This window comes from Anopheles nili, chromosome 3 (assembly GCF_943737925.1).
Source record: "Anopheles nili chromosome 3, idAnoNiliSN_F5_01, whole genome shotgun sequence".
Classification (NCBI taxonomy): Eukaryota; Metazoa; Arthropoda; class Insecta; order Diptera; family Culicidae; genus Anopheles; species Anopheles nili.
This window is the reverse complement of record NC_071292.1, coordinates 24,860,690-24,876,881: the sequence shown is the minus strand read 5'-3', so window position 1 is coordinate 24,876,881 and position 16,192 is coordinate 24,860,690. Positions and strand designations below refer to the sequence as shown.

The 16,192-nt window shown below is 49.4% G+C and overlaps 1 protein-coding gene across 1 annotated transcript; it reads right to left on the bottom strand.

Annotated features, from left to right (window-relative positions):
- Window positions 1–3,339: 3,339 nt before the first annotated feature.
- On the bottom strand, window positions 3,340–6,707 carry LOC128723218 (T-box protein H15-like). Its single transcript, XM_053816936.1, has 5 exons — window positions 6,365–6,707; window positions 4,891–5,072; window positions 4,675–4,805; window positions 4,058–4,588; window positions 3,340–3,967 (listed from the first exon to the last, which is right to left on the bottom strand). The coding sequence occupies exons 1-5, from the start codon at window positions 6,705–6,707 to the stop codon at window positions 3,340–3,342; spliced, it is 1,815 nt and encodes a 604-aa protein (XP_053672911.1).
- Window positions 6,708–16,192: the final 9,485 nt, after the last annotated feature.

Here is a 16,192-nt window from a genome sequence, read left to right as displayed (position 1 = left end):
CACGGACCGGGTGTGGCTCTTACGCGTTGTCGACGCACTTTCGCGTAGCCGTGGCCGTGGTCGAGTCCTTTTCGAAAGGGTTTCGCGACGACAAGCGCAGCTATCGCCATGCCACGGTACTTGCACGATCGGCTCGACCGGGGTTTGAAATTGGCGACGTCATCATAAAATTGCGCCTGGTTTCACGCCCACGAGCGGTCGTTCCGTGGACGCGGATTCCTCGCGAGTCCTTTGGAGGCGCATCCTCGAGCGGCATCGTTCGCTTCGAAGCCCATCGAGTGTTTCCAAACGGAACAGAGTTACGGCGCGATTTTGCGATACGCTAGCGTGAGCTGCTTCACGGTGCGAGTCTTGGTTGTTGTGAGGACCATGTTTTTCCGGCCACTTGCGGGAAAATGCGCCACCGATACCGCAACGCGAAACGCAGCGAAAAACGAGCCGGATCACGGTTTGCGTAATTTATGAGAATCAGCGCCTGCTTTGTGCTAGAAATCGTCCGGAATCGTTTACGTACATTTTTGGTAGCCTTCCATAGGGGTTTTTGGTTGTGGCTTGGGTGGAATCATAGTAGGCTATTTTGTTATTTGAAAATGAAAACATGTTGATCTAATATTGTTCGAATACTCAAAATTGTACACAATAATAATGGAACATTTTTCATTAAGTCTTCATTATCAACCTATTACATTTTCAACTTATCCTGCATTTTCATTTACAGGTTTTTCAACCATGAAATACTTCTCATCTAGTGCAAATGCGCCCTCGCTCACACTTCACAGAAGTTCAAAAACTTTGTCCCTCCGTAATCACAACAGGGAGGATGCAATTTATAGCTTTCTCGCTTCAACAGCACCACCTCACAAAACGCGTCAACATCGTGGCTACAAGGCTGTCCACTAGCATACCCTTAACTCAATCTCTTATCACACCAGCAAGCCCTCGAGCCCTCCCAAAACGCCCACCCGAAACCACACCGAATGGACAACACCTTACTGGCGCGCCCATACAATCGCTGACAACGGCGCTGATCGGAATGACGCAGATGATGATGCAGATGATGATGATGATGTTCTCGTTTTTCTTTACGACCAACCTCACAGGCAGGAAATGTCACACGTCGCCTGTACGAAGGGCAACGCCCGACCAATTATCTCGCCGGGCGGGAACCCAGAACTACTTCACGCTAGAATCACGAGCGCGATAAATTGGCAAGGCCGTAAGGTTTTAGCTCGAGGTCGCCCGATCACTCCGACACGTGACCAGACAAATTGCGGACAAAGTGTACGGGCGGTCCGCGTGCGACCGCCGAAGGATTCCCGCTCGGGGTGTCTCAGATGGGCTCGACGGATGCGACCCTGATGAAATGCGGCCCAGGAAGGTCGCCACGTCGAGGAAAGGTGCATCGAATCGAAATTACCTCGCCGGCCACACGCCGATAGCGTCGATGGTGTGTCCTCGAAAGTGCAGCCGAACCGGTGCAGGATGTTCCGGTGAAGGATGTGACCCATCCCGTGCATGGTTTGGCTTTTTATTTGCCCATCACGCAGCCCAACGCACATGGACGCCATAAAAGTGTCCACGAGCCCCCGGGACCGAGGCAAGGCTGTGCCACGTGCCACCGTGGGCGAATTTTATGGCGGTACGCTTGTCCGGGTCTTCGAGAAAGGACAGGTTATATGGTGGTGGGATGGGAGAGCTGTTTAAAATTAATGTCTCTTCTCGGCGTTCGGTTTTATCTCTTCCGTGTGTAGAAAGTAATTTACCAGAGACCTCTGACCCCGTGGTCGTCAAGGCTGGGGCGAAGGACACGAGATGTGACCGTGGAAGAAAGACGTCCATGAGGACCTTGGCTTATTGTGACGCCCGAAGGTTCACAGGACGGCGATGGCGACGGCAGCAGGACACACTAATGTCGATCATCTCGGCAACAAGGTAGCTGATGGGTATATGGCCGTCAAAATTACTCGAGTAAATAAAAATCGGTGTTACCTTGCAGCGGTGCAGTGCTTGATTTGGGAGACGCCAATTCGTAAATTGCTCAGAAGCTCAGTGGGTGATAAAGCCATCGAGGATGTGAGGGCCGCAATAGTAATAAACCGTTTCTCGCTCGACGTCATTATGCCTGCGAAATTCCATGAAACGAGTGGGCTGTTGAATGGCATCGGACATATTTCACCGACCGGCATTGAAGGCATTTTTGTCCAGATGCAAGGACAATGCAGCGAGATGGGCTCATGCATTTTCTGCCGAAAGTGTCAACATGAATCGTCTTGAAACTCACAAGCAGACTTTTTGTTAATACAATATGGATTTTTATGTTAACAATTGAGTGCACTGTTTCGATTACCGATTAATGCAACGATATATGATTTTTATAATTTTCATTTAATCATTGATGCAAAAACTAGTACAAGCATGTATCGGCATTATATATTAGAATTTTATTGAAACCATGTATAGAAATTTCTCATGCTAAAAAGAACGAATAGAAACGTTCTCTTCTCTTGCATTCTTGCTGATAAAAATATAAATTAATCTATTATATAGATGTAAATGGATCAAATCTTTACGGAGTTCAGTTATAATATGAATTGATATTAAATTTTGTTTAACAACGAAGACGAGTTTTAGAGCACTGTTCGAGAGAGAGAGAGAGAGAGAGAGAGAGAGAGAGAGAGAGAGAAAGAAAGAGATGTAAAGAGAGAAACTTTTCTTATAAATCCACATTACAAACGACAAGAGTTTTCTTTCGCTTATCCGAAAAATAGAATAATTAAAACAGCTCCCATTTTCTTTCAATTTTCCTCAACGCAAAGCAACACACACACACACACAAACACAAGGCCAGTTTCTATTAGCTATGGATTTTTAAATAATGAGTTTATTCCTCCATATGGGTCGTGATTCGCGAATTGAGCTTAACGTGCACCTTAAACGTGCGGACATATGTACAAAACACCGAGCCTTACTATGTACACCACCACGCACACGGTGGAGATGGGAGGAGAAGGAGTGTCGGCCGGTCGTGATCCTGGCGCGATTGACGATTAACATTTTGCCTACGAATGGGATTTACTTCGGAACGGAGGGTTTGGTGACGTGACGATGCCTCTACGGTACGATAATTACAGACACAAACAACAGCCACTGCGAACGAACTCACTAAGCGAACGAACTGAAGCCTCTCTAGCGTGCACACTAATACTAGTACATCTGCCCGGGGGTGGTGGGTGGTGGGTGGGTGGCTGGGAGTCCTTTATCCCCATACCTCCTCACCCCATCCCCGCCCCCCCGCCCCAGACACTATCACGTATTTGTTGGCCCTTTCCACGCGAGCGCTTAGTGCGATGGTGACCGAGACGAACCGGGCGATCCGGATCGTGGTGCGGGCGAATGGTGTGGGTGGGTGGGTGGGTTGGGTGCGGGCGAGGAAGGATGCTGCGGGATCTGGTAGGGTGTGAAGCGGGCGAACGATTTCGGGCGCACTTCCGGTGAGCAACCGGAAGTCGATCCAGCACCCGACGGTGACGACGAGGAACTTGAGGACGCACCACCAGCGCCGCCTCCAGCATTAGCGGCAGCGGCGGCGGCAGCGGCAGCAGCGGCGGCGGCAGCAGCAACACCCTGCATTGCGGGGGTGTGTGCTGGTGGTGGAGCCACATTTGGAAGGAAACCCGGCGGCAACTGAGCTGGCCATTGGCTTTGCCAGAGTGGTCCAAAGTTGAGCCCAAAGTTGGGCCGCTGGTGGTAGAGTTGTTGCAGCATCAGTTCGCTGTAGGCCGCTGATGGACTTCCCCACAGGTGTAGCTGTTGGCGTGCTTTCTCCAGCAACACGGACGGATCGGTTGACTGCATGGAGGGTGGCATGGCACCACCGGCACCACCCAATTGTGCCATCACTTGATCCGGGAAAAGCCGCAATGGCGATCGAAGGTGTTGCTCGAGCAGGAACGATTCCATAGGATCGCTGGAGAAAGATGGAAAGACCACGATGCAAAGCGAAAAGGAGGACGTTAGAAGACACTAAGGACACTTGAGCTCATACAGGGATGCTTACCGATCGAAGTCATTCAGCCGCGAGGAATCACGGAAGCCTTTGGCGAACGGGTTCGAGTCGATCTTAAGCTTCGTGATCAGCTGGTTCTGATACGCGGTCACAGCGGTGAAGATCGTCTCGGGAAAAACGAACGTCTTGTGATCGAGCTCCTGCAATTCGGCCGGACTCGTCGGTACGGATTGGTTGGGTCCAATCCGCACCAGATGAATGCGTGGCTGATAGCGGTGCATCGAGTTCAGCACGATCTGGCCCGTCTTGTCCATCTCGTTGTTGGTGAGTTTGATCTTCTCGAACGAGATCACCTGCCGGCGTAGAGCGTCGGGACCGATCGGGGTGTCCGGATGCGAGTAGAGCCGTGCCGGTGGTGGTGGATCGGCTTTTCCAGCCACAAGCCACGCTGAACGGTGGTACGCGTACCGATAGCGTCTGTTGTCAAGCGGAATGATGTCGAGAAGTACTGCGTACCGATCGGCGGCGGTTTGGTGGCGTATCGGACCCGAAAAGGACACGCGAACGGTTGGGAACATGCGTCTGGAGAGGGATCGAGAAGGTGAAGTTAACACGTTACTACGTCATACCGGTAATATAACCAGAAGGACCTCCCCAAGGACACTCACCTTCCAGTTTTGGTGATGATCATCTCGGTACCGAGCTCGTTGAACTTATCCCACAGCTCTTTCGTCTCGAGGTGGCACTGAACTGGTCGTAGATCCTCCGAGTTGCAGGATCCAACGATTTTGGGAGCTTTCTGAAGGTGACACAAAAAAAAGAGAGAGCGAAGATTAGTCACCGCCAACCGAACCTGCGAAAGAAGTCCTGCGTGTCCTGCTTACCTGTGCGATCTCTGGTGAAAGGCGATCCTCGTCCGAAACGCTGGCCGGTGTGGAGGCTGTGCGTGAGTGTGTTTCGCGCGCTTGTTCTGTGCTTTCCTCCGAATCACTGCAGTCCTCGACGTTGACGTTGATTTCCTCCTCGGCCGCATCCGAAACGCGTTCGGGAGTGCGCGAGCGGGGTCCTGTGAATGGTGTGCGGATGGGAGATTAGAATTGGGGGGTTGGTTTTTTTTTTGCCAATCGAAAACAGTTAGGCAACCGATCAAGCGAGAGGCTATTGGTGGGTTGAAATAGAATCCATCACCATGGTGGAATGTAACTCTAGCCGAGGTTCGCTCGAAACCTTCGCGATTCGGTTTCTAGTTTGTGTTTATGATCCGAGCTAGTCGATAAACAACGTCAATCGGAGGAAGCTTGGCACGCGATAAGCTATCAATTACGGACGTACGAGTCTCTATTGCCACGTCAAAGAACAATGACACCGGCTATTGGGTGGTGAGGAAAATCCGTTGTTTGTGCTATCAAGCAATTCTTTGGTTGATTTTATTACTGAACCATCTGTTGTTTATCGTCTTTCGTATTCGAAATTAACACAAATGCGGTTGCTTAAGAACCTTTATCATATCATTTAATTAATATTAATGTTCATATATAAAATTTGAAATGAGCACAGCTATACTAGATGATTATAGCACATTATTCAGCTAAATTTAGCTAAATGCATAGATATTTTTCTTTGTTTAGATATCTATATGAATTATTATGTGAATTGCTTGATTCTATCTTGTATTAATAACTTTTAACAGCACTGGCTGCTATACAATCATTTATCTTGCCGCCTCGATTTTATTATGAGGCAAAACATACTCATAACTTTATCTAAACTTTAGCTAGTTGTGATGAAAAAGATTATTCAACAATCATGCTGAAATATACAGAAATCAGCCGTGATTGCTTTAGTAAAACTCCTCAAAACTGTAGTTATCTTTGTGTTTGAAACTACTAATAATATATAACATCAAATAGTATGGAAACTAACTCTATAATCATTACATTAATTTTGAATTCCAATTGCATTCTTCATAAAGCAATACCAACTTGAAAGCTTATAGCATCAAAAACAGCACAAACCAGCTCATATAGATTCATTCCATCAATCAAATGCTTCTTCTTCCAGCTTTGCTCTCAACCAGCACAGTATGAAAGACACCGTCCTAGTTTAGTTCACTTGAAATCAATTCAACCACATGCGTGTTAAGCAAAGCAAACATCCCTGCAAACATCGTGCATCGGTTCCACGACGCGTGTGGCAAAATACCGTCGGCTCTTGCGTTCGCGATGCTCGGACAGCTTCCAAAGCACCACACGTCGTTTACGACGGGGGTTGTAAAAAAAGGGGCTCCAAACATTGTATCAACGAGTGTTCTATTTGTCGTCCCTGGCTCCGGTCGCAGGATAATCGAGTGGGACTTACGGTAATTGCCATCCTCTAGCCGGGTGTTGGCCGCCGGAGTTTGTTCGCTTCCAGGACCGCTCGTGTTGCTGGGACTTCCACCGTTGTTGTTGTTGTTGTTATTGTTGTTACCCTGCGCCATGATGGCCGCGATCGAGAAGTTCGTTGCACTTTTGACCGCCGTTAGGGCAGCAGCCGCTTGCACCGCGGCCACCATGGCTACGGCCTGCGAATGCGGATGCTGCGGGTGCAACGGGTGGTGGTGGTGGTGGTGGGAGTGAAGATGAGGATGTGGCTGGGAGGCGGGTGGCTGTAGCAGAAGGTGCGGGTTGTGATTGTTGCCGGGGGCCGCTTCCAGAAGCATCCTCTTCCTCGGTTCGTTCACGATGAGCTCGTGCCCGTGGCTCAATGCGAAGAGTTAGTTTTTCCGCGTTTTTCCGAATCGCTTTCCGCCCACGAGAAGCACTAGGCACCGTTTAATCACTCGTTTAGTCACTTGTTAGTGGAAAAGCTCACCCCCAAATGGAAGCTTTTCTTCGCGCACAACGAAAAGGGTTCCCAAAATGGCATGGGCACTGTCGCAGTTGTAAGTTCACTTCACATCAACACAAAGTCCGCAGGTCCTGCGAGGACGATGGGTTTCGTTATTTATTTATTTTTTTGCTATCGCGACCCGTTTGTTCCGCGTTCCGATGGTTGCGTTTTTCCGGCGAGGTTTCCACAAGACTGTGACTTCCGACTCGACTCCGGGCCGTCTCGAGCGCACTGGGAAAAATGCAAATGACACCAACCGCACGCACACAAACACTAGCTAGCTGGGTCTCGCTCACTTTCTCTCTCTCTCTCTCTCTCGCTTTCACGCTCTCTCTCGCTCTCACTCGCCAATTGAGCTCCACACGCGAAGAAGGTAATGTGTCGAGGACCCGCAAAAGAGGCCGAGGCGCGTACGACCGGACTGGCAACTAGTTTGGAACTAAATTTCATTCATCATCGCCGGGGCGTTCAAACCTTCTCGAGGTGGTTCCTCTCGTTCGAGGCACTGCAGCCACAGTCAGCCAGCGATGCCGGAGCGAGAAGTGTGTGAAAACGGTCAAAGTATGAAAGGGACGGTGCACAACAACGACCACCTCGAAGGAAGGGGAAACTCTCGAACGAAAAGAACCATAAGAGAAGGCCACGGAAAAGCCACCCTGCTGCTCGCAAACAAGTTTCGCTCTGTAGCTCCGCCTACTGCGTGGAGTGTTGAAATGCACCCTACAAAAGGGGTGCATGATGAGTAGCGAGAGTGAGAAAGTCGCGAGACGCTCGTGAGAGAAAAAGAGCGAGCATTCGCAACAGCTCAGCACTTCCAACGCGATTTTCCATCGCCTCTCACCACATGAGCGCTCGCTTCGTCACTCACTGGGGGTGGGTTTGGTGGCAAAGGCTCTTTTTTTTTTGTTAAGGCCTTCGCTTCCTCGAGAGAATATGCGAGAACGGGACAAGAAAACGAAACCATCCGGCGACATAATGAGATGGAATGCAAAGGGAGCGCAACAGAAGAACAAGAAGAAGAAGAGGAAAAAACAAAGAAAATGGGAAAAAAAGGAAAACACGAGCAGAAGACAATTTGCGAAAGGACCTTCGCACGCAATGCTGTGGGTTGCTTAAAAAGCAATTTATTTCTCATCCTGTCCACCCGGCCGCCCGAAGCTCGTTTGGATGTCATTTTGTCGCCTTTCATCGCGGTGGGTCTCGCGCCTCCCGAGGGCCAACCCGAGGGGATGGTTCGCTTTTCTTCATTAGTGCAACTCGTCAGCGCGCACGGTCTCCCAGCGGCAGCGGTGGTGGTGAACGTTATTCACATTTTGAAGTCGTTTGCAGCAGCTTGTCGTCCTGGCCGAGGTTGCGGTCCGGTTTTTATTATTTTTCCCGCTATCTGCCTGTGTGTGTGTGTGTGTGGGTTTGGGGGCGGAAAAGCATTCAAAATGTGTGCTTCAGCCTCTCCTGCCTTTATGTGGAGCTCGAAGCTTTCCCAGTCTCGGTGGTGGGCTTATTAGTTTTTCCCGCCTCTCCCCGGAATCCTTTTGTGTTTGTCGATTTTTGTGAACTACACAAACGCATCCCAGCATCCTCGAGCGGCTGCGGTAACGGCGAAAAGATCCTTCATCCTTTCCTGGTTCGCAAGGACCGGTCTCGGCGGGTGCTCCGGGTGTTCCTGCAGCGAACGGCCCCCACTGAGATGCTCTTTTAGGAGCTGTTTCTTTTCGTTTTTTCTCTATCTCACTCTCTCTCTCTCGCTTCCAACCAAAGCCTGCGCCTTTACGCTTCGTCCTTGCTCGTGCCTGGCCAGTTCAATAAAACAGCACGTAAACGGCCCCGGGCGTTTGTTTGCCAACAATTTTCAGCGGGAAGCGAGCGGATGAGCCCAGAGCGAAACGAATGGGATGGGAGGTCTCGGAAATAAAACCGGCTGATAAGAAAATATTTTGCCACTTGTCTAGCGGTTTCCAGCAACCGGTTCGCTACGCCGTTGTCTCTTTTCGGGGTTTGAGGTATTTTTTTTCCTATTTGTTTTGTTGCTTGCCGTTGTTTGGTGCCTTTGTCGTGGTGGTTTTTATTCCTCCATTTTGCCTCTTCCGATCGATGGCGGTTTTCGGGCCGTAGCGGTGTTCCATCAGACGCATCGAAGGTCGCCTTCTGGCGCTGGCACCGAATGTTGATTTAATATTAATATTCGTAAACCAAACCGGGCTGCGGATGGGTGAGTAATGACTTTATTCGCGACACCGTACGCATGTGGTTGAGAATCGAAGAAGGATTCACGCTCGGAGACAAACGAGTTTGGAAGCTCTAGTGTGCGACTGATTGAACGTCATCAACACGTCGTCCATTCCGTGAGTACGAGTAATTCATCCGCGGTGCCATGCCCTGAAGGCACTCCAATGTCTCTTTGAAACGGGTGCGAAAAGAAACTGGACCTCGCTGGGTGGACCTGACGGGGCGCAAAACGAGTTCCATCTCGATGCAGCTCGATGCAACCCTTATCAGACTGCAGTACGTGCGGCCAAAGAAGCTGCAACTATGCACCGAGTGAAGGAAAACCTTAAGAGCGAGAGTGAGAGGGAGTAAAACCTGCCCCTTAATTGACTTGACTCAATCATGGAGTTGATATATTTTCTAATAAATTACTTATTATTTGCTGCCAGCTCGATTTGCCGGCGTCGGTCGTCGGCTCCTTACCGTTTCGCTCCAACACCGACTCGCTGTGAGGGCTTCTCTGCGTGACGAGCCATCGTTAAGGGTTTAATTAGATTTAAAAATAAACACCGCGCGTATTGTAATTTATCTAATGAGCCGTGGCAGTGTGGCTCGCGGAGGATGCTCTAATAGCCGTTGATATCGGTGATTAACCGGAGCTGAAAGCGGGAGTCTGATGTAGATATGCTCCAACGTTATGCAATCGTACCAACAGCCTTTGGTGCTGTTGTGGGAAATGCGTTGGCTTGTTCTTCGAACGCAGAGATAATTCTCAATCGCCAATACACGAAGAGCTTAAAACGCATCCTTCTTAGTTGAGCAGCTTATGCTCGCCCAACAACCACTAATTGATGCGGATCGTTTACTTTGCGGCGAAATCTTTAAACAATCATTAACGTAAAACCCGCAACAAAAGATACCGATCGCCAGCACAAACATGGCATTAGCCTTTTCCCCGGGGTGAAACGGAAAATAAAAGAAAACGGGAACCCATTTGCAGAAACGCGGCTAGAAACCGAGCAAAAGGGCAAAGGGACACCATCTAATGGTCATCCAATGGGCGTAATTGTTGGCGAGCGGCCGCTCGAGTGCCACTTTCCAATGGTACCGGGAAAAGGCGAATAGGCTCGAAAAGAAATGGGCTCGAAAAAAAAATAATAGAAGCACAAAACACTAGGAGGGTGGCAGGAGAAAGAAAAAAACACACAAAACAAAAGCTAGAGCAAACTGAAAAAAAAAACCCTCACCCGATCTTTGCCGATCGTAATCTTCGATACCGAAATTATTGGGCTTCTGGTGCGGCCCCGTCGAGAAAGATGAAACGCAGCCTAATCGAAGAGCGCAAGCGCTGCCTAATTTGTTTTTAATCATCCCCCGATACCCATCGGGAGCGGGACCGTTTCGCGATACCGATCGATGGTCGAAGGGAGAAAATTTTCAAACCAGAGCGTATCCCAAGCGTTTGGGAAAAGCGACCGCCTTTCGGAACCTGGTGGCTTCTGGACCGGCCCGAGCTAGTTGGTTTGGTTGTGCCCGGCCTCCTTTCGAGATGACACGGCCAGGGTTGATTTCACACGATCATAAATCGTCCTGCAGCTTCCTTCGCTCGCGATGAATGAAAGCCCTTGCAGCTCCTTTCGGACAGCATCGGTGTGTCTGAAAAGCGGTGCGAGACGCTGTCAGTAGGATGCACTTTTCATCAAAACCCATCCAAACGGTGGGCTCGCTGGTGGCGTGAAAAAGACGGCCTACCAATCCACCAACACCAGCGTGGTGGGAATCAACGGCATCGAGATCGAACGAAGGCGCGAGAGATCGCGAAGGGAAAACATTCGCTGCCCTGTAATTAGCGAGCCGCCGATCGATCGATCGCCGATGAAGCGCTTTTTGGAGGGCCTCGCTTTTGCCGGTTCGCCTCCAGGCGTCGTGGGTCGTTCTCACCTTTCGCCCAGGACGTTCGGTGTGTTTCGGTTGTGCTCTGTTTTCGGTGCGTCTCTGAACCTTCGGAAGCGCGATCGTGCATCCCTCTCGAATTGTTGTCTCATCCAAAACCGGCACCGACCACTCGATCGTTATGTTATCGCGATGGGCGCGCGATGGAAATCGGTGGGCAGGATTTTTCACACCTCTCGAGCTCGCTCGCTTGCGCTGTGGCAGCAAATTAATGTTTTCTGACGCGCGGAATGACATAATGAAAAGCACGATCGCGCGTATTGTCGGCTTGCGAATCACGAGACCTTGGGAAGGGCGCTGAGAGCGTTCTTTAAGTTGGAAAGAACTTCTTGAGGTGACGTGCGGATTTCGAGAATGATGGAAAATAAGCGAAGAAAGCTCTGAAATCAGTATGGCCGAGCGGATCTAGTTTCATCCCAAATAGATGCAATCATTAGAAAAGGCATTTGAGGTATCATTTTACAGGCTTGTTTATTTGCACTTCTTGAATAGAGCACAGCTTTAGACTCATCTTTAGGCCTTTCTCAGCTACATGCACTGTCGACACTCCCTTCTGAACGATCGCCTAGCATTCTGAGGGAATCTTTCGGCAGAAAATGACATCATCTTGCCGCCAATTTCGTCCTCCAATGTCTGCCTTTGTTCACCACCAGCGACACCGGAATTGATCGTTGATGACCACGATGAGGCGTAAGCTCGTCGAGCCACGATTAAACCGGCTACAGCAGCAGCAGCAGCACCATTTATCACTCCGACACCAAACGAACGCTTGGGCTCTGACGGGGTACGTCTACGGGTCTGCCCGCCACAAAGGTACGCAGGCAACCGGCAAGATAAGGACCACAGGCACCTTGGCCGAACCGGTGTGACGATCGCTATCCTGCCTCGCTCGACCACGACGAGACGACGAGCCCAGAGAAGCGACTCGGACCTGAGCTTATCTGGGAAACATTTGTTTACAACCGCATTGACAACGATTACGGCTACCGGTTTCGTTCGCCTTGCACTCTCGCGTGGACCGTTGATCAAAGGCAACATTAATCTTGCCACCGGTCCCAGAGTGAGTCGGCACACCTCGCACACTGTTCCGTGGTGTCCTCGATCGAGCTCCTCGCTGGTTGGTGAGGTTTAGCGTGGCCAGGCTCGATGGCAGGGCAAGGGTTATCGCGCTCGTTTGCACCGCCAGTGGACCATTAATATCGCGGGAATTGAGAAATGCTGGAATGCAGGCTGGCTTTGGTTGGGTGTGCATACGATCGGTTGCTGTTGCACCGGGTGACGCTGCTAATGGAGGCGTTTAGCGTGACACGAACCCCGGAAGCGGGAACTTTCGGTGTCATTAGCGGCGTTTTGAAAACGTGTGAGTCCGTCATTTTCGTAAAGGGTAGGAACATTTTTATACAGTGTCTTTATGTTTTGTGGCACACCCAAAAACATGTACTTATGGTGGAACAACTTTTACAGCCGTAGAGGAGCTCTGTTAGGCTGCCATCCTGATCATTAATGTCATTTGTTATCCCTATTGTTTCTGTTGTTGATGTTAAGCAGTGTCTCAAGATTCTTTGAAACACGAGGAAATGAGCATATTTACTATCCCAAAACGAAGTAAAGTTGACACTGCTGAAGGAAAATAGAACATTATTTGCAGACCCATCATTAAATTACTTCTGCAGGACTGTGATTTTTCTCTGAGCGAATAAATTTAATCCTTTTGTGCATTCTTTTCTTCTTTGGGTTTCAATTTTCACCATTAATCACATTTAAGCTTGTAAAATGATATATAACATCCAAGATATAGATAAAGGTTGATCTCTCAGCCCAAATATGGAATGTTTGGTGTGTTTGGATCGTAATACCGTCCCGATAATCCTTTCCTCCTTGTATCCTTGCGCGAATGTCGCCCCAACACCGGAAGGATTCGACCAGTGCTCAAGGACGAACTTCTCGCTTGCGAACATCAAAGCAAACGCACCGCAAACGGATCATTGGAGCTTTACCAGCTCGGTCCCATCGAAAAGGTATCCTAGATTCGGAGTGAAAGGAAGCAACAACGAAACCAAAAATCGCTCCATCACACCGTCACATGCTCGCGCTCCGAATGCACATAATTAACGCATAATTTGAATAAATTGTGAACATAAAAATGTCGATCCTTGATTACCCTTCATTACACGCTATAAAATCGAGCTTCTTATCGTGGTGCGCAAATCGCCCCAGAATCGGTCCCTCCATGCGCACCGGGCTTCGCGTTCTGTACGCGTTCGTCCGCGCGCCATAATTCCCTTATTTTTTTTTCGCTCCCTTTTGGGAGACCCAGGACGACCCTTGCATTTGCAAGTGCAGTTTCGGTGCGGTGGTTCCGTGCCGTGCGGCCATTTCTTATTAAAACCGGCCCATCGGCGGTACCCGGTGTTATCGCGGCGTTTTTCCGCTTGCGCATTAAAAAACACACCCTTTTGATGTTTTATTATTGCCCCCCATACCACGATGTCTCTTCCCCACATGCCCGTGGGGATTTGATGCGGCTCAATGGCGTTGGGGCTTGGAAAATGGCCCACCTTTGGTGCTGGTCGGAACGGAAGGTTAGTGAATTTTAATTATGTTCTCATTAATGCGTCGCTTTGGGGCGAACCCGCGTAACGATTCGCCACGGCGTGAGGGCACTGTGTTTTTTTTTCTTAATTGTGTGCTTTTGCGAAATGTCTTGTGCGTTTATGCATCCAGCCGGTGGCATAACACCCATCCGGTTCTATATGCATATCTCGGGGGTGCGTTTCGAAGAAAACACGTCGTTTCGCATTAGATTCCATTGGCTTTGCGAGTGTTTTCCTATCGGTGTTATATTCTCCCTGTTTTTTTCTCTCTTTCCTTCTCTCTCTCACTGTATCTCTTTTTTTCCCACGAAACATCTCGAAAGGAGCATCGAACGATGAAAGGCGCGAGATAAATGTAGAACAGCGGCGGCGTAGAAACAGAGCCGAGAAGCGCTTCATAGAAAAACGATTAGCCAGCGCCGGCCGGTCGGGATGCGAGCTTTCGATGCCTGCCCGTGTGTGTCCTCGGAGGATGGGCTCAACCACCCCATTCCTTTTCCACACTCCTCCCCCTCCGAAATCCCACAGCAAAAGGGGGTAATGTAATTAAGTTAACATCTCAACATATCATAAATCATCGCCCGGACTCGGCCAGTCGGCGCGTCCCGCGCTTTTCGTTTGCGATGCCGCGATGCGCAATGGCGGCGTGGTTTGAATTAGCGTTTGAAAAGCGGAGGACAGGTTAAATTAACACCATCCGCCGATGGGCGCCAGTCCGGGGCCGCGATCTCGCCGTTCGAAGCAATCTGTCCCGCGCCGTTCTCACTCGTCACCTGCCCCGGCTTCATGGGTTGGGGCTTTTTTTTTTGCTCTCTCTCCTGTGTGTGCCAGGTCGTTTTTATGCCGCTTCCATTCACTTGATCCTTCCGCATCGTGCGTCAAACGGTCCGTCGAGATGAGCGCTTTCTATCACACACAGTTGCGTTTTCAACGCCACGATCGGGTTTAGCGGGAGGCTTGGGTGGGGCGAGTTGGCACGGGAAAAAGAAAAATCTCCTCTCTGGAGAACGATTGTACGGCAAAAGGGACCTCCACAGTTCACGGCACAATCATTAGGAAGCGTGTTTTTGACCTGCATGTGCCTGTTTTTTTTTTGCTCTCTCCATTCGTTCCAGGCCTGCTTTTGGATCGAGGCGCCGCTTCACACGCAAAGAAAATGAAACCATGGTAACGAGCAAGTAATTGAGCGTCATCTGCTGCGGCTGAAGGTGGAAGATTTATCGGTGGATTTCATGGCGCGGTGATTATATTCAATTCCATGCTTCGGTGCCGGGCCGGTTGGGTTTTGTTTATTCGAAAACACGATTGAACCCGAATCCGGCGATCGCCATTGAGTTTGCCTTCATGTTCCTTTAGGACAAAAATGATTGCTAACAACACTGCACTAAAGCTGATCTAAAAAATGTCAAAAACATCGCCGATAGTAATGCTTTAAACTGCAATCAACTGCAAGTATAAGCCCGTCATCATTCTGGGACAAGAATTTAAGCACCCTCCGATTCACGGCCATGTTTCGGCTGACGCGTGCCCGACCAAACCGAATAGGGCCAATTTTTAATTGAAAGTAAATAAAACCATAATTGATCAGATTACAATTCCCCGTTTGGCTGCGATCGGCTTCTCATTAACAATTTAATTGAAAATGTAAAATTGAAATCAACGTGCGCCCTCTGGCACTGGCGGGCATATGTTGCGAGTTTTCTTTGTCGAATTTTCGTACCCACCACCATTTCCACGAGCGCAGGCTCGTGCCGGAACTGGGCTCGACGAGGCGCGAGTTTCGCTCAGTTCACGTGTGCTAATTTTATCGGCCATTTGGTTGTCATTTTGTGGGCGCCAGGGTTATACGCGATTCAAGTAGAAGCACAATTTCCCATTATCGGCCGACGGGCGTCGAATACCGGACACCGGGCGAACGCTTTTCCAACTTGCACCGCTTCGGGAGTGGCTTGGGTAAAGATCGTTTTGTAATTATTTTCGCCAGCACCACCCACGTGGGTGGAAAGTAGGCTTTTCCGGTCAAAGAGCCACCGATAATGCCTAGCCTCGGTAGTCGTGGGTAGCTTCCACGCCGGAAATCGAGCCGTGCCCGACAGTTATCAGATGATGAGGACGATAATTCACCGAACTCGACTTTCGAGCAGTCGAAATCGCGCGACCCGCCAACTGCACGCGCCAGGATACGCTGGCGAAATGGGGCTGGGAAGCGAATTTAATGAGTTTCATTATTATTCCCAGTGGTTACATTTCCCCACGTTTTTCCCGAGGTTTCAGACGCGCTGTGTTTCAAGGTGATTGGAAAGCGATTCCAAGTGCAATATCGATCCGTGTGCAAATGCATGTGGAAGGTTTTGCTTCAACGTTTCAGTTTTACGCAACCAGTGCGAGATGGTTGTTGGATTTGGTTGTTGAATTAATTCAAAATAAAATTTAAAAATAATTTTACTTTTGATTAAGTCTAAAAAAAGGAATTTTGTCCAATGTTTCAACATTAAAATAATGCTATAGAACGAAAAATAGTAAAACAACACGTTATGCAACTCTTCATTACAGTTCTCAGACA